Below are 14,820 nucleotides of genomic sequence, written 5' to 3' on the forward strand. Positions count from 1 at the left end.
GGCCACAGAGGACCTGCCCATCCCCAGCTGGGACCAGAGCAAAGAGCCTGAATCTCAACAATGCTGAGCGTGTACAATGGAAGAAAGCCGTGAGGTGTGGTCACCAGGCACAGGAGCCCTGTGAGGGCTGATGGCCGGTCACTGCCTCAGGCCTCTCAGTTAGTCCAGCAGCCCCACATGGGCCTGGACTCTGAGCCATCTGGTCAGCAGAGAGTCGGCCTGCTCAGATGAAGCCAGTCTTGGCCACTGGCATCACAGATCTGTCAGAAAGGCCGTGAAGTCAGAAGGACACGCAGCAGCTGGTAGTTCAAGGTCTGTGTGTGCAGGTGGGATGGGCTCCAGAGCTCATAGATCTGCCCTCCACCTTGTCTCAGGTGTGGCTTTTTCTCTCCCAGGAACAACCTAAAGTCCAGAGAGGCCGCGCTGTCTGCTGGACTTAAGGGAGCTATTGGGCTGGCAGGTTCCACTTGTGACTGCCAAGGTGGAATAAGACACTGAGCAGTCGTGCAAGGGGCCACTGCCCACCCCACTTTGGCCCCACTGTGGCTCTGCCCAGCCTGCGCCTTCTGGGTCTGCCTGCCACGCTGGCCCTGCTGTTACTAGAGACTGTCTGCACCTGCCTGCAGCTCAGCCCAGACCACTGGGTTCCTCTCTGGACGTATCCCCCAAGTATCTGTATCTGTGCACTTGGCACCTCCTTCTTGTTGGTATCTGAGCTAGCCCTGGTCAACGTTTCTGTCCTTGCTCTGTCTGGCATGTGAGTGAGCCCCATTGGCCTAGAGAGCAGTGTGGCTGGTGACTCTAATTCAGGCAGAGTCATTTGAAAGGCTCTTTCAGAAATCACAGAGAGAGAGGACTGGCTCCCACAATGGCCCAACCCAGCTGCTCCGGGAGGACAGCTCAGCCACACTCGCCCCAGATGCTGTGGATGACTTCAGGACTCAGATAGGAGCTTGAGGGTTAGGGTTAGGGTTAGGCTTGAGGGTCTCTGCTTTGAGGTCTCTGGGCTGACACAGCCCAGAACTCCTGACAACGTGAAGCAGCACTGCCATGACACCCTCAGTACCAACATCTGTGTCTTACTCTACCATGTGGATTAGTTATTTAGTTTCCACCATGCTTTCTTGCCCCATAAGACATCAGGGCTCTTTCCCATGAGGCATCAGTGCTCATAGGAAGACTGAGCCCAGCGCTGTGCTGGCTGCCCATGAGGAAGCTCAGGGCAGGGTCAGCAGGAGCCTCACCACCATCAGGGCATGGAGAAGGCATCTGGCCACTTCAGGACCTCTTACCTGCAGGGCCTGGCCTCACCCTCGAGAGGAATCCCCAGCCACCCATGAGCACTTCCCAGAAGGAACTGCCCAAGGAGAGGTAGCCTGTCGGACTGGTGTTCCCCCAGGAGGGCCACCTTGGAGTTTCCAGGGCTCTACCTTGGGCTCTGGCTAACCTACCATAAGCTTCACTATCGGAAAGCAGCTCTGCTCTTGCTAGAACAAGGACTTCCTGAGGATCACAGACATTCCCCCCAAGGAAGGAGGGGCTGGGGGACCCATGAATGTCCCCAGAGAGCCCCTAAAGAACACTCTCTGCTACCCCTGCCCACAGGGCCCTGGCCTCACGGGAACCACAAGGACACCTGAGCCCATGGCACATATGCTTGAGATGCCAGAGTGACCGCACACAGACACTCAGCAGATGAAAAGACAGAATCCAGGAGGGAAGAAAAGAGGGGCTGAGCTCCAAAAGGCCTGACCCTATGAGCAGGACTTGGGGGTGTGAGGGAGCAAGCTCACCAGTCTCCACCCAGGCCACAGACGGCTTGCCTGGAGCTGCCCCATGAAGCAATGACTTGAGGTGGGAAAGCAGAGTTAGGAGTGGAGGGAAGGTGTTTGCATGTGGTTATCATGAAGCCATGGATGGAATATCGTAACAGAGCGACTCACGGTGAGTTTACGCTGGAGACAGATGAGCTGCGAGATACAGTACCTCGAGTTTGCTTTACAAAACTGCACATGCAAAAAACAGAACAAAACACAAGTGAGAAACCCCGAGAGAAAGTCCCGAGAGACACTAGCAACACCTGTGAGCCGCCTCCACGCACACGCAGGCTGCCATGTGCACCTGGGCAGGAGGAGGCAGAGACACGTCCATTGGAAGGGCACCGGCCGAGACCTCAGGGCAAAAGAGAAGTTGAGAACCAATCCCAAGTGTGCAAAAAAGTAAGGCGAAAGTGAACACAGCAAACCCCACAATAGCTGGAAGACAAGAAGCAGTTATCTCAGGGGCCCCTCCCCCATTCTCCGCGCACACCCCTGGAAGGCAGCAGGTTTGAAGGAGCAGCACTGCTTCTCCTGCAGGTCCAGGCAGCCCTCCATGCACCACTGTGGGGCAGGCTGGCCGCGCAATCCGCTGGCCTTCCGGACAAGCAGAGCAGCCTGCCGCCAGAGACCAGGGCGTCCATCCCTGCAGGGCTGCCGGACAGTCCTGCCGTCCCAGGGCGCTCCTAGTCCCTGCTCAGTTCTGCCTGCCCTGCCTCGCAGCGCTCAGGTTAAATCCAGGTGCTTCCAGTTTATGAAGGCCCCCCAGCTGCAAACTAGGTCACAGCACCAGCCACCTTCCCTTCGAGGTCACTCCAGCCATTTTCAAGTGACTCTCTGAGAAGCTCTCCCAAAACTGACGGAAGGAAACCCAGATCTCTTTACAGAAGCTACCCTTCACACTGACTTCCGCCCAGGAAGGGCCAGGCAAGGTTGCGGCTGCTCCTTCTCAAGGCCAGACTCTCTGCACATCTGTGAGAAGCTTAAGCAGCTCCCCTGCCCACAGGCTCCGGGTGTAAACAGGCACGCATGTGTGAGTGTGAGTGTGTGTGAGCAACTGTGAGTGGATGTGTGAGACCGTGTGAGATTGTGAGAGTATGAGTGAGATTGTGAGAGTATGACGATGTGAACGTGAGTATTGTGTGTATATTGTGAGTTTGTGTGTGAATGTGTGACATCCTGAGTATGTGAGTGTGTGTGAGAGGTGTGAGTCAGTGTGAGAATATGAGTGTGTGTGTGAAAATGTGTGAATCTGTGTGTGAGGACTATGAGTTGGTATGAGGGTGTGAGTCTGTGTGTGAGGGTGTGAGGATGTGTGCCTGTGAGGATATAAGTGTGTGAGAGTGAGTCTGTGTGTGTGTGAGAGTGTGAGTCTGTGTGTGAGTGTAAGTCTGTGTGTGAGTGTGAGTCTGTGTGTGTGAGTCTGTGAGGATATAAGTCTGTGTGTGTGAGTCTGTGTAAGAGTGTGAGTCTGTGAGGATATAAGTCTGTGTGTGTGTCTGTGTGTGAGTGTGAGTCTGTGTGTGAGTGTGAGTCTGTGTGTAATAGTGTGAGTCTGTGAGGATATAAGTCTGTGTGTGTGAGTCTGTGTGTGAGTCTGTGAGGATATAAGTCTGTGTGTGAGGGTGTGAGTACATGTGTGAGGGTGTGAGTCTGTGTGTGAGTCCGTGTGTGAGGGTGTGAGTGCATGTGTGAGGGTGTGAGTCTGTGTGTGAGTCCGTGTGTGCGGGTGTGAGTGCATGTGTGAGGGTGTGAGTCTGTGTGTGAGGGTGTGAGTGCATGTGTGAGGGTGTGAGTCTGTGTGTGAGTCCGTGTGTGAGGGTGTGAGTGCCCGTGTGTGAGGGTGTGAGTGCATGTGTGAGTGTGTGAGTCTGTGTGTGAGACCGTGTGTGAGGGTGTGAGTGCATGTGTGAGGGTGTGAGTGCATGTGTGAGTGTGTGTCTGTGTGTGAGTTCGTGTGTGAGGGTGTGAGTGCATGTGTGAGGGTGTGAGTCTGTGTGTGAGTCCGTGTGTGAGGGTGTGAGTGCATGTGTGAGGGTGTGAGTCTGTGTGTGAGTCCGTGTGTGAGGGTGTGAGTGCCCGTGTGTGAGGGTGTGAGTGCATGTGTGAGTGTGTGAGTCTGTGTGTGAGACCGTGTGTGAGGGTGTGAGTGCATGTGTGAGGGTGTGAGTGCATGTGTGAGTGTGTGTCTGTGTGTGAGTTCGTGTGTGAGGGTGTGAGTGCATGTGTGAGGGTGTGAGTCTGTGTGTGAGTCCGTGTGTGAGGGTGAGTGCATGTGTGAGTGTGTGAGTCTGTGTGTGAGTCCGTGTGTGAGTCCGTGTGTGAGGGTGTGAGTCTGTGTGTGTGTCAGTGCTCAGAAAGCCAAGTGAGGACGAAGGTGACACCCCAGAGGGCATCAGGAAGTGATGTGGAGCTTCGCGTCCCCGCCCTCACCTGAGGTGTCGTCTGTGCCAAGACAGCGCATCGCCGAGAGCCTCTCGAACGCCAGGACGCCACCGAGAACACCCGCAGCCCCGCAGCCGCCTGGCGCAGCTGTGGCGCAGGCCCAGGGCGCGGGGCACGGCGGGACGCCACGCTGCTCGGGACGCCACGCTGCTCGGGACGCCACGCTGCTCGGGACGCCACGCTGCTCGGGACGCCACGCTGCTCTCGCCACGCGCCCCGCCCCCCGCCCCCCGCCGCGCAGAGACGTAGAAACGAAGGCGGGAGGAGCAGGCGCCGCTGTCCCACCGTCCCGGGAGAACAGGAAACAGGAGCAAGTGACGCGGGCGCAGACGGCTCTCAGCACAGCACCAGCCAACAGCCGCAGCCACACTTGCACCCGCCGCGGCCCCGTGCGCGTGCGCGGGGCGTCCTCGCTCCCCCGCGGGAGGGTCCTCCGAGGTCCCGCGTGGTTGGGCGGGCGTGCTGACAGCTGTGCTGACAGCTGCACTGGGACACCACACAGGTGAAGGCCAGAGCTGCGTCCCAGGCAGAGCCAGGGGGACCCACAGCTGACCGCGACAGGGAACACAGGGCTGACACCCGGACACACCCCTGGCTGGCTTGGGCTGGCCGCACCCTCCTAACGTGATTGCCCCTCCTGGCTGGGACACAGAGAACACTGGCTCTGGAGCCAGCGATGGGCCCTTCAGGAGAAAAGCACTTTTCCCGTGTAGGAGTCAGCACGGTGCTCAGCCAGCAGTTGCGTCACACGCAGGCGGCACATGGGGATGCCAGTCCACAGCCACGTGCCCACAGAGCTGTGTTTCCAAACAGGGACGGCAGCAGAGGAGGAAGCATGTTCCTTTCCCGGCAGCCTGACAGCCTTCCCACGGCTGTGCCCGGATCCCCGACATCCTCTTCTCCAAGATCTCAGCCCGGACGGCAGCGGACACCCTCCCGCAAAGCCCCAGGAGTAGGCAGCCCTGGCTGGTGGCAGGCTGAGGGACAATCGCTCACCGCGAGGACAGCAGGGAAGGCGAGTGTCACACAGGAGCACTGTGAACTGAGCAAGCCGCACCCATCCGCCACCCTCTCTGCAGCGGACCACACCCATTGTTGAGCTCCCACCGACTCACGGTCACCTCCTCACAGCAGCCCGGGACCAGGTAACCACGTCAGATTGACTAAACATCTAACCGGCCAAACAAATGAATTGGCCAGACAATGAAACATCAAAAACACCAGACAACTGAGCACTGAACCCCCAGCGGCTGTCTGAGTGACAACTGACCACCATGTCCACAGCCTGCCTGGCTCTGCGGCAGGCCCCTCCCGTCCCTGTCGAGTTGCCGGGTCTGCAACCTCTTCCAGCTGCTTCTCCCTGAAGGCAGAGCTTTCTACTTGGCCAAGAGACGGGTCCTCTACAAATGCCATTTCCCTGGTAGCCTCCAGGCAGGAATAGGGCTGCTATGGACGTGCACACACACAGCACAAACACACACATGCACTCGCACACACGGCATATACACACACGCGCACTCACACACAAAGTGCACTCACACATAGCACATACACACACATGCACACTCACACACACGGCACATACACACACACTCACACACAGCATATGTACACACGCGTGCTCACACAGCACATACACACACGTGCACTCACAGCACATACACACGTGCACTCACACACAGCACATACACAGCACTCACACACACAGCATACATTCACGTGCACTCACACAGCACATACACACAAGTATGCTCACACACAGCACATACACAGCACTCACAAACACAGCACATACACACATGTGCACTCACATATGGCACATACACACAAGTGCACTCACACACAGCATATGGACACACGTGCGCTCACACACAGCACATGCACAGCACTCACACACACAGCACATACACAGCACTCACACAACCAGCACGCTCACCTACGTGCTCACTCGGCAGTGCAGACACCCACGTTACCTCCCTGTCTGTGGTCACAATGCCACAGCCAGGGGCAGTGCCGGCTAAAAAGCAGGGCCAGTGACCAGTGTGGGGAACGGGAGGTGTGAGGGGCGGGTGTGCAGCCAGACAGAGCCAGCAGTTCCAGGGCCAGACGGCGAGCTGCCAGTGAGTGTCTCTGCTCCCCTGTGGCCCACTGTGTGACCAGGACCAGACTTTCCTGCCTCCCTTCCAGGGCCTGGCCCTACACAGCCCCTTGTAGGCTCTGGCCCTGTTCTGGGCACTTTGCCCCAACTCCGAAGCCATGAACACCTCCAAACGTGCTTCTACAATGTGCCTGGGGTTCAGCCAAACTGCAGTACGATCAGTTTCCCCACAGGAACTTCCCTGAACCCTGTCCCAGCACCAGACACTTGCAGAGACATTTTCGGAAACTGCATGAAGTCTCTTGGGCTGAGACACCACCTAGAATCTCTTGGCTCATAAAATACATTTCTGACAAACTGTGTATAAATCAATATATTGACTCCTACGCCTGACTGCTTCTCAGGCTTTGCCTGAGAGGGCCCTGGAGCACCCAAGACCATCTGGAGAGGAAATGCTGCAGTTGAAACAATCCCCCCACAGCTGGGCCCGCACCTGGCCGCACCCTGCCCCGCGCAGGTGGGAAGAAGGGGCCGTTCAGCCCACTGCAGCTCCAGGGAGGGCCTGTGTCCTCACACACTGCACGGGGCGCCCTGCTGAGCCCACTGCCACCCACACTCCGCTCCCAAGAGCCTTACGCAGCGATGGAGATGTTCGCGGCAGACATGGGGCTGACTTCGGCCACTTCTTTGGCCTTTTGCAGAGCAAGCTTTTGATTGGCTGCTTCTTCCATCTCCTCTTCGTCCTGTTTGAACAAAGAGAAACGTCCAGGTGCCCGGCAGAGTGCCGCGGCCATTCTGACGCCATCAGCTCTTCTTCCTGGAGCCGCCACGTCCCTCTTGCCCTTGGTACTGTGGGGCCAGGCGGCCAGCCCCTGCGTTAACACAGCCCACCCGTGACCCTGCACTGAGCACCTTCCACACAGTTCCTCTCTGGCACCCTGAGGGCTTCTCCTCTCTCCACGTCTGCCCTCAAGGTAGCAGCCCCCCAGATCCTTGCTCAGCACCATCCCCCAGGGTGCAGACAAGGCCCCGTCTGGGCTCGCTCTCCAGCCTGACTCTTGCACTCTAGCCCAGGGTTCCGCCCACCGCCTGGACATTTCTTCTTGCTTCTCCTGTGGCATCTGGAACCTGCCCAATGCAACTATGTCCCTCCGTTTGTCCCACCTCCCCTCCCAGGGACACTTGTCACACTTGAACAGAGTGTCCTCTCCTGAAGAGCCATGAGCAGGGGCAAGGGACAGAGCTCTGCACCTGGGGCTGGGTCCTGGCTCAGCAAGAGTATGTCCAGTGGGCCCACGTGCCACCTTTGAACTTTCCCACCTGGACTTACCAAGCACGTCTGTCTACCTGTGCCCAGCTGTAACTGCGGGAAGCCCTTGCCTGTCTCCCCGACACTTGGATGGCCACTTGCAGAGCCTGGCCCTGTGCTCCACCTGGCGTTTGCCACTGGGGTTGGGCACGTGAGCAGATACCTGTCCTGCCTCTGGCCCCTGCCTGGGAGGGGAACGGACAACTAGACAGACCCTCTGGCCCTGACCCCAGGTCACTGAACAAAACCAACGTGCTCTGCTCCTCGGTTCTAGACAAACAGCTCACAACTGAGCCCACAGGCCCCGCAAAGCGAGCTGAGACTTCCACGCCCTCCCTCTGGACTTCCATGCCACCCAGCCCAGGCCCACCGGGCTCCTCTGGGAGCTAGCACTCCCAATGTCCCCCAAAATGCCCTTGAATCTGCTTTTGGGGGCACAATAATGGCAAAAATTAAATCCCCTGTTAGCTGCCTCTAAACTTCCCACCCCAGAGAGACCTTCAGACTCCAGGTAGATCTACCACAGAAAACCCACACCCAGGCCCTTCCCGGACAATCTGGGCTCCATCCTGGTCATAGCCCTCTGGGGAAGGGACGTCACCAGTTACTCCAAGGACAGTTCTCAAGTCCCCTGAGAGGCCTACAAACAAATTCGACTTGAATGTATGCCCATCAGACAATAAGTAATGCTCTGTTAGTGGGCAGAGGAAGGAAAAGGCCACGTCCTGCCCTCTGGGGCTCTTGGCCAGCCCAGAAAACACTCCCAGGAAGACACAGGCAGGCCCCGATCCTCCAAGCAGGGAAACCCCAAAATCAAGGTAGTTTCCCCAAAGGTGACCCCCACTGGGGGTTGTGTATAGGGACACAGGGCCGCAAGGACACCCCCCTCAGCATGTCCTCACTCACAGTGGAGCTCGAGAAGACAGCTCCCAGCTCTCAGCCCTGGGCGCACAGCGCCTCAGCCCAGGCAGCCCCGCCGGGGGCGTGGGCCATTCTCCCATCCTGCCTGGATGGTGAGTCTTGGTGCCGGCCCAGGCCAATGACAGAAATAGGCAGAAGCCAGAGGCCGGAGCCAGGGAGAAGTCCAGACCCGCAGTGCCGTGGGAGCAAGCCCAAGCAGAAGCAAGGGGAGGCTCGGGGCGGCAGACACACAGCAGGTGGCTGTGCCCCCCTCCCGGGCTAGGGGTAAAGCAGAGACACCTGCACATACTCAGAAGCACCGTGGCACACCTGCCCACAGCACCTGCCTCTCAGCCCCAGAACAGGGAAGCCATGAGAGACTTGGGAACCACGGGGCTGCAGTGACAGAACCGTGTCAGGCAGAGCTGTGCACAGAGCCAAGTACACGCGGACAGCTGTGCGGGGACGGTGCTCTAGCAGAAGAGCACACTTGCAGTGGCATGCACACGGAAAGACTCACACAATTTGCGTGCCCAACATGCAGAGTGTGCACATAGGATGTTTGCAATGGGCGTGTGCCAGACCAGGAGGTAGCACCCTCCACACTGGGAGCCAGGGCTGGATTGACCCGCAAGCTGGAGGCCAAGATGGAGGATGGCCCGGCCAGTGTCCAGGGTGGGGGAGAAGGCGCAGGGGGGACAGGTGGGGGCTGTGTCATCTGGAGCGAAGCCACAGAGGGAAACATGTGCAATCACATTCCTGCCAGGCTCGGGGATGAGACATGAATATCGAATGGCACCCACTGGGCGCTGCCTGAAGCAGCAGCTGCCCTGCTGTGGCATGCACAGGCCGAGACAGGCCACCAGCCAGGCCTGGCATGGGAGGGCGGCACCATGGTGTCCCCACTCTGCACTTTCGGGTCCTCAGAGCAGGGCACTCCCTGTGTACTCTTCTCTGAAGTGACGCCTCCCGCATATCACACACCTGACAGACCACTGACCCTCGACCCTCGGTCCAGCCTATGGCTCCAGCCCACCCCTCCTGCTCCCACACCCGCTCTGCCTGTTCAGGCCACCCCTCCTAGGCGGTGACTTCCCTGGGAGCCGCCCACATGTGTGTCTGCCTCCTGGCGCGATGTCTCTGGTGCTTCCTGAGCTCCACCCCACACCTCTGAGCAGCAGCCAGTCTGCCTGGGCAGGGCCCTGAGGAGACCCTCCTGGACAGCAGTCAGGACCCGACCCTGCTCGGGACTCTGTGGCCTCATCCGGAGTGACACTGCCTGACCCCACCCCCTCCCCACACACAGGTGCAGGTGGCGTCCCTGCCTACCTTGGTCAGCTCCTGGGCATTGGCGAGGTTGTCCACAGCGATGGCCAGGAAGACGTTGAGCAGAGTGTCTGGTTGGCATCAGCTAAGGAAGAGAACCTTCTGCCCGCCAGGCCTTCCCACCGTCACACCAGGGCTTCCCCCAGGAAAAACAGGGCCCCCACCCTCCCAGATCCCAACCAGCTCTGGCCCCCGTCCTTGGCCCCACCAGCCCCCGGCCCCTGCCACACCCAGACACACCCAGGCCCCTGCTTGGCACCAGCCTCTCTGTGCCTTTCTCCTTCACGGGGCCTCACATCACCCAACTCCCCAAAGCCACATGGACCGTTTCCCCAACCAGCTCTTCAGGGATGACTTCAGGGCTGTGCTGCCTAAGGAGAGGGCACAGTCTGCATCTGTCCCCCCAGTTTCCAGCCTCCCGACAAACACCTGCCTGCACCGGCTACAGGTGGGGCTCCCCCACCTGTGGGCCCTGTGAGCCAAGACCACCTGGGACAGGTGTGAACACGAAAGCACACCCCAGGCCCCAGGCCTGCCTCACAGACACCTGCCCAGTGCTATCTTCTCCGTCCCGTTCCCTTCCCCACGTCGTCTCGAGGGGCCCCTCCCTGGACGTGCCCCTTCCAGAGCAGTGGGGCAACGCCAGAGCCGTGAGCACAGCAGGCAGCACAACCGGAGTGGCCGGCACCACGTCCACACCTCACACGGACCCCGGGGAGCTGGGGCCACAGCCCTCTAGAAACGAGAACGCCGGAGTGACAAGGCAGGTCCCAGCACAGGCGCAGGCCTGGGCGAGCGGCCTCTTCCTGGAATCCTTGGGACCAGCCTCTGTTCCGTCGCTGAGCTGAGTCACTGTGTTTTCCTCGCAAAGAGAACTCTTCTACTGCTTGGAGTACTTTTTTTCACATTTAATAATCTGTTTTTATTAAGAAAGAATGACACTTTCCTAAACAATCCACGCTGAGTGGTCCCCACGCTGGCAGGTTAACTCAGCCGCCCTCCACCTGCTGAGCGGGAATGGCAGCCGCCCTCCTGAGCACCAGGCCACCTGGCTCCACGCTCAGGTGAGCCGCAGTATCAGGCAGGCAGCTGCCGAACCAGCCTCTCCTCTGTCCGAAACAGAAAGGGTTTGCACCCTGAACAATGTGAAGTGGTTTCTTAAAGTTGCCTGGGCTCTGCCCTTCAGGAGGGTGACGCAGAGGTGGATTACCCTAGGGAGGAGGAGAGGCTGGGAGGGCTGACTTGCGGGGATGAAGAGTTAGACAGCTTAGATTCCTGCTGAGCCCTGCTGGCTGCCTCGGCCCTGTGCCCCCAGCAATCCTGTAGCAGGCTTTATCACCGAAGGCTGGAGTCTCACTTTCATTTCACCAGGCAGGCTACTGAGACTTCTTTTTAGCATAAATAGAAGAGGTATAAATATAAGAGGTGATCAAGAAAGTGACCACATGTTTCAAAGAACAGAACTGCAACTGACAGAACCTGCAATGTTTTGGAAAGGTGATGCTATAAGCCTTTTCCGCCCAACCTCCTTCCCCTTGACTTTACTGGTTTATGTGCTTTGAGGAGAAAGGAAGGCACGACCAATGAACCGTCACGTGGGAAATGAAGACATTAATCCCCCTGGGAAAACTTTTTTGTGGGAGATTATACGAATGTATAATCAAGGTGAGCCCAGACCAAAATGGCTTCAGCAAAGACCATTTCCGAGAGGCAATCACACAAATGTCAATATCAAAACGGAGGCTACAGGTCTATGAGGTTTGTGATCGAAGCTGTTTTGCTTTGAATTTTTGTTTGCTGAACCCAACTTGATCAATGATTAACAGGTCCCATCTGCGATGCCAAAGAGCAAGTTTTCCAGCAGCTGTTTCTGTGGGCCGGCAATACCAACAGCAAGAAAAACGACGTTGCTCAAGTAACGTCTTCAGCCCAGTCGATTAACAATGTTCAAGCACGTGCATGGGTTTTAGATCTTGTGGCCAAAGCTTTATCTTCCAGATTTTACTCTGAAGGAAGAGAAAATAATTTATTTAAAGTGGCTGAAAATGAAGGCTTCCATGAGCGTCTTTATCAGTATAGCATCAAACAGTAACTGTTGGAGTCATGAGCTGACGTGTATTAAAGCTTCTGACTCAGTCATTGTTTACTCTGTCTAGTCTGCCATTAGCCATTTGAAAGAATGATGAATAAAGCCTTAGGGCTCTGGGGGTTTTCTGCATATGCTAGATATTGATCCCCTGTCTGATGAGTAGTTTGCAAATATTTTCTTGAATTCTGTAGGTTGTCTTATTGCTGGTTTTTTCCTTTGCTGTGCAGAAGCTTTTTAGTTTGATGCAATCTTACTTGTTCATTTTTGCTTTTGCTGCCTGTGCTTTGGGGGTCTTATTCATAAAGTCTTTCCCCAGACCAATGTCCTAAGGTGTTTCCCCTGTTTTCTTCTCATGCTTTATCATTCTGGGTCTTACATTTAGGTCTTTGATCCATTTTATTTTGATGTAGAGAGGTGCATGCGGATGTCCAGTTTCCCCAGCACCATTTATGGAAGAGACTGGTCCTTTCCCAGTTGAGTATTCTTGTCAAAAATCGGTTGGCTGCGGACACATGGATCTCTGGGGTCTCGGTCTCACTGGTCACGTGCCTGTTCTCGTGCCAGTACCATGCTGCTCTGGTTACAACACGGCTCATAGTGTGATGCCCCAGCTCTGTTCTTTTTACTCAGGATTACTTTGGCCATTTAGGGTCTTTGTGGTTTCATACAAATTTTAGAATTTTATTTCTGTTTCTATGTGAAGAATATCATTGGTATTTTGATTGCATTGAATCTGCAGACTGCTTTGGGCAGTGTTGTCATTTCAACAATACCAACTGTGACCATGAGCATGGTGTCTTCCCAGCATGTGTGTCCTCTTCAATCCTTTCATCGGTGTTTTGTGGGTTCCTTAAAGAGGCCTCTCAACTCCTCAGTTAAATTCATTCCTAGGTATTTTATGTTTTTGTAGCTTTTGTAAATGGGGTTGCCTTTGTTTCTTTTTCAGCTAGTCCATTGTTTGTTTATAGAAACGTTGATTTTTGCATATTAACTTTATATCTTGCACATTTACTGAATTTTTTTATAAGTTCTAAGAGTATTTTGGTAGTCTTTAAGTTTTTCTACATATAAGATCATGTCATCCACAAACAGGGACAAGCCAACTTCTTCCTTTCCGATCTGGATGCCCTTTCTTGCTTTCTCCTTCCTACCTGCTCTGGCGAGGACTTCAGTACATGCTGGATAAGAGTGGAGGGAGTGGGCGTCCTTGTCTTGTTCCCGTTTTTAGAGGAAAAGCCGCTTTTCCCCACTGAGTAAGAAGTTAGCTGCGGGTTTGTCATATGTGACCTTTATTATGTTGAGATACTTTCCTTCTATACCTAATTCATAAATAGTTATCATGAAGGGATGTTGAATTTTAAAAGCTTTTTCCGCATCTATTGAGATGATGATGTGGATTTTGTCCCTCATCCTATCAATGTGATGTATGGTGTTTGTTCCTTTGTGTATGTTGAACCGTCTTTGCATTCCTGGGATAAGTCCCACTTGATGATCTTGTATTGTGTCTTTGACATAGTGTTGAATTTGGGTTGCCAGTATTTTGTTGAGGATCTTTGCATTTATGTTCACCTGCATTGGCCTATAGTTTTCTTTTTTGTTGTTGTGTCTTTATCTGGTTTTGGTATCAGAGCAGGGCCCAGGACACACATGCTCATATGGCTTCTCAGCTGGACTGGGGGCATGTCTGCTGTGGGTGGCCCACACAGCTATTTTTCCAGCTCAGGAAACAAGTGCACAGCTGCCCAGCTAGCTTGGGGTCCCATCTGCCCAAGGAGGCCCATGAGGCTGCTCCTCATGCCCAGGATGCAGGCACATGGCTGCTTGGCTGTCCTGGGGGCTTTTCTGTGGGGAGCGGCCCACAAGGCTGTTTTCTCAGGCCCAGGACACGGGACAGGGCTACCCAGTTGGCCTGGGGGCATTCCCACCAGAGGCAGCCCATGGGGCTGTTTCTCAGGTCCAGGACATGAGCTCTTGGCTGCTTGGCCAGCCTGATGGTGAACTTGCCAGGGGCAGCCTGGCTCTTACTGGGGGCTCAGGACCATTGGACAGGTCAGGGATAGGTCTGTAGTTGCCATGGGGCTGTTGTTAGGCCCTAAGCATGTCTGGGGGCGTATCAGCTGCTCGGAGGCTCGGGGGGCACCCTGTTTGGGGAGGGCACACAGTGGTCTGGCTTGCTCATGGGCAGGGTCGCCCTTGGCATCCTCTTCCTCTGGCTGGAAGTACGGCAGAGGGGTTGGTTTCCTGCTGTGCGGGAGCAGAGCGTCAGCTGATCCTGGGCCTGAGCTCCGTGCAGCTGGGTTGTGGTGCTCAGGCACCCACCTGTGCTTGGCATGACAGCGACAGAGCCCCAGGGCCCTGGAGGTTGGTGGCTCCTGGCCCCAGAGCAGGATGTGCTCAGAGGTAGCTCTGGTCTCGAGAGGAGGCAGTGCTGCAGCAGCCTGGCCCACAGTGAGCGACAGGGTCAGGAGGGCACACCTTGCACCCCTAACCCTGTGCACAGCAGCTGCGTGGATCCCAGTGCTCTCCACACTGGGGCCCTCCTGCGGTAAGGACTGCAGGTGTCTGCTGCGCAGTGGGACTCCTCTGCTCACCTTTCCCCTGCAACGGGAAGTCCCTCCTGTCTCCGGGCAGATGCAGGCCAGGTGGGGAGGCTGAGCTGCGGAGGGCAGGTGTCTCCGTGCTACCCTCCTGGGCTCCTGGTCACACAGGTGCACTGCACCCCCTAGTGATCTCCCCGCCACGCTCCAGTCAAATCTCCACTGCTTATCCATCGCTTTGGTCCTCCTGTCGGGAGAACGACGGCCAGGCATCTCCAGCCATCGTCTTGCTGACCCTC

At 56.2% G+C, this 14,820-nt stretch overlaps 1 protein-coding gene across 5 annotated transcripts in view; it reads right to left on the bottom strand.

The window, feature by feature from the left end:
- CACNA1B (calcium voltage-gated channel subunit alpha1 B) overlaps nt 1–14,820 on the bottom strand; it is a 189,272-nt gene that overhangs the window by 92,433 nt on the left and 82,019 nt on the right. For all 5 annotated transcript variants that reach the window (XM_076009162.1, XM_076009160.1, XM_076009161.1 and 2 more), the window contains exons 17-18: nt 9,899–9,966; nt 6,997–7,103 (exon numbers count right to left, since the gene is read on the bottom strand). In XM_076009162.1, the coding sequence (XP_075865277.1) occupies nt 6,997–7,103; nt 9,899–9,966 (175 nt within the window). The remainder of the gene's footprint in view (nt 1–6,996; nt 7,104–9,898; nt 9,967–14,820) is intronic.

Source organism: Microcebus murinus, chromosome 12 (assembly GCF_040939455.1).
Source record: "Microcebus murinus isolate Inina chromosome 12, M.murinus_Inina_mat1.0, whole genome shotgun sequence".
Taxonomy (NCBI): Eukaryota; Metazoa; Chordata; class Mammalia; order Primates; family Cheirogaleidae; genus Microcebus; species Microcebus murinus.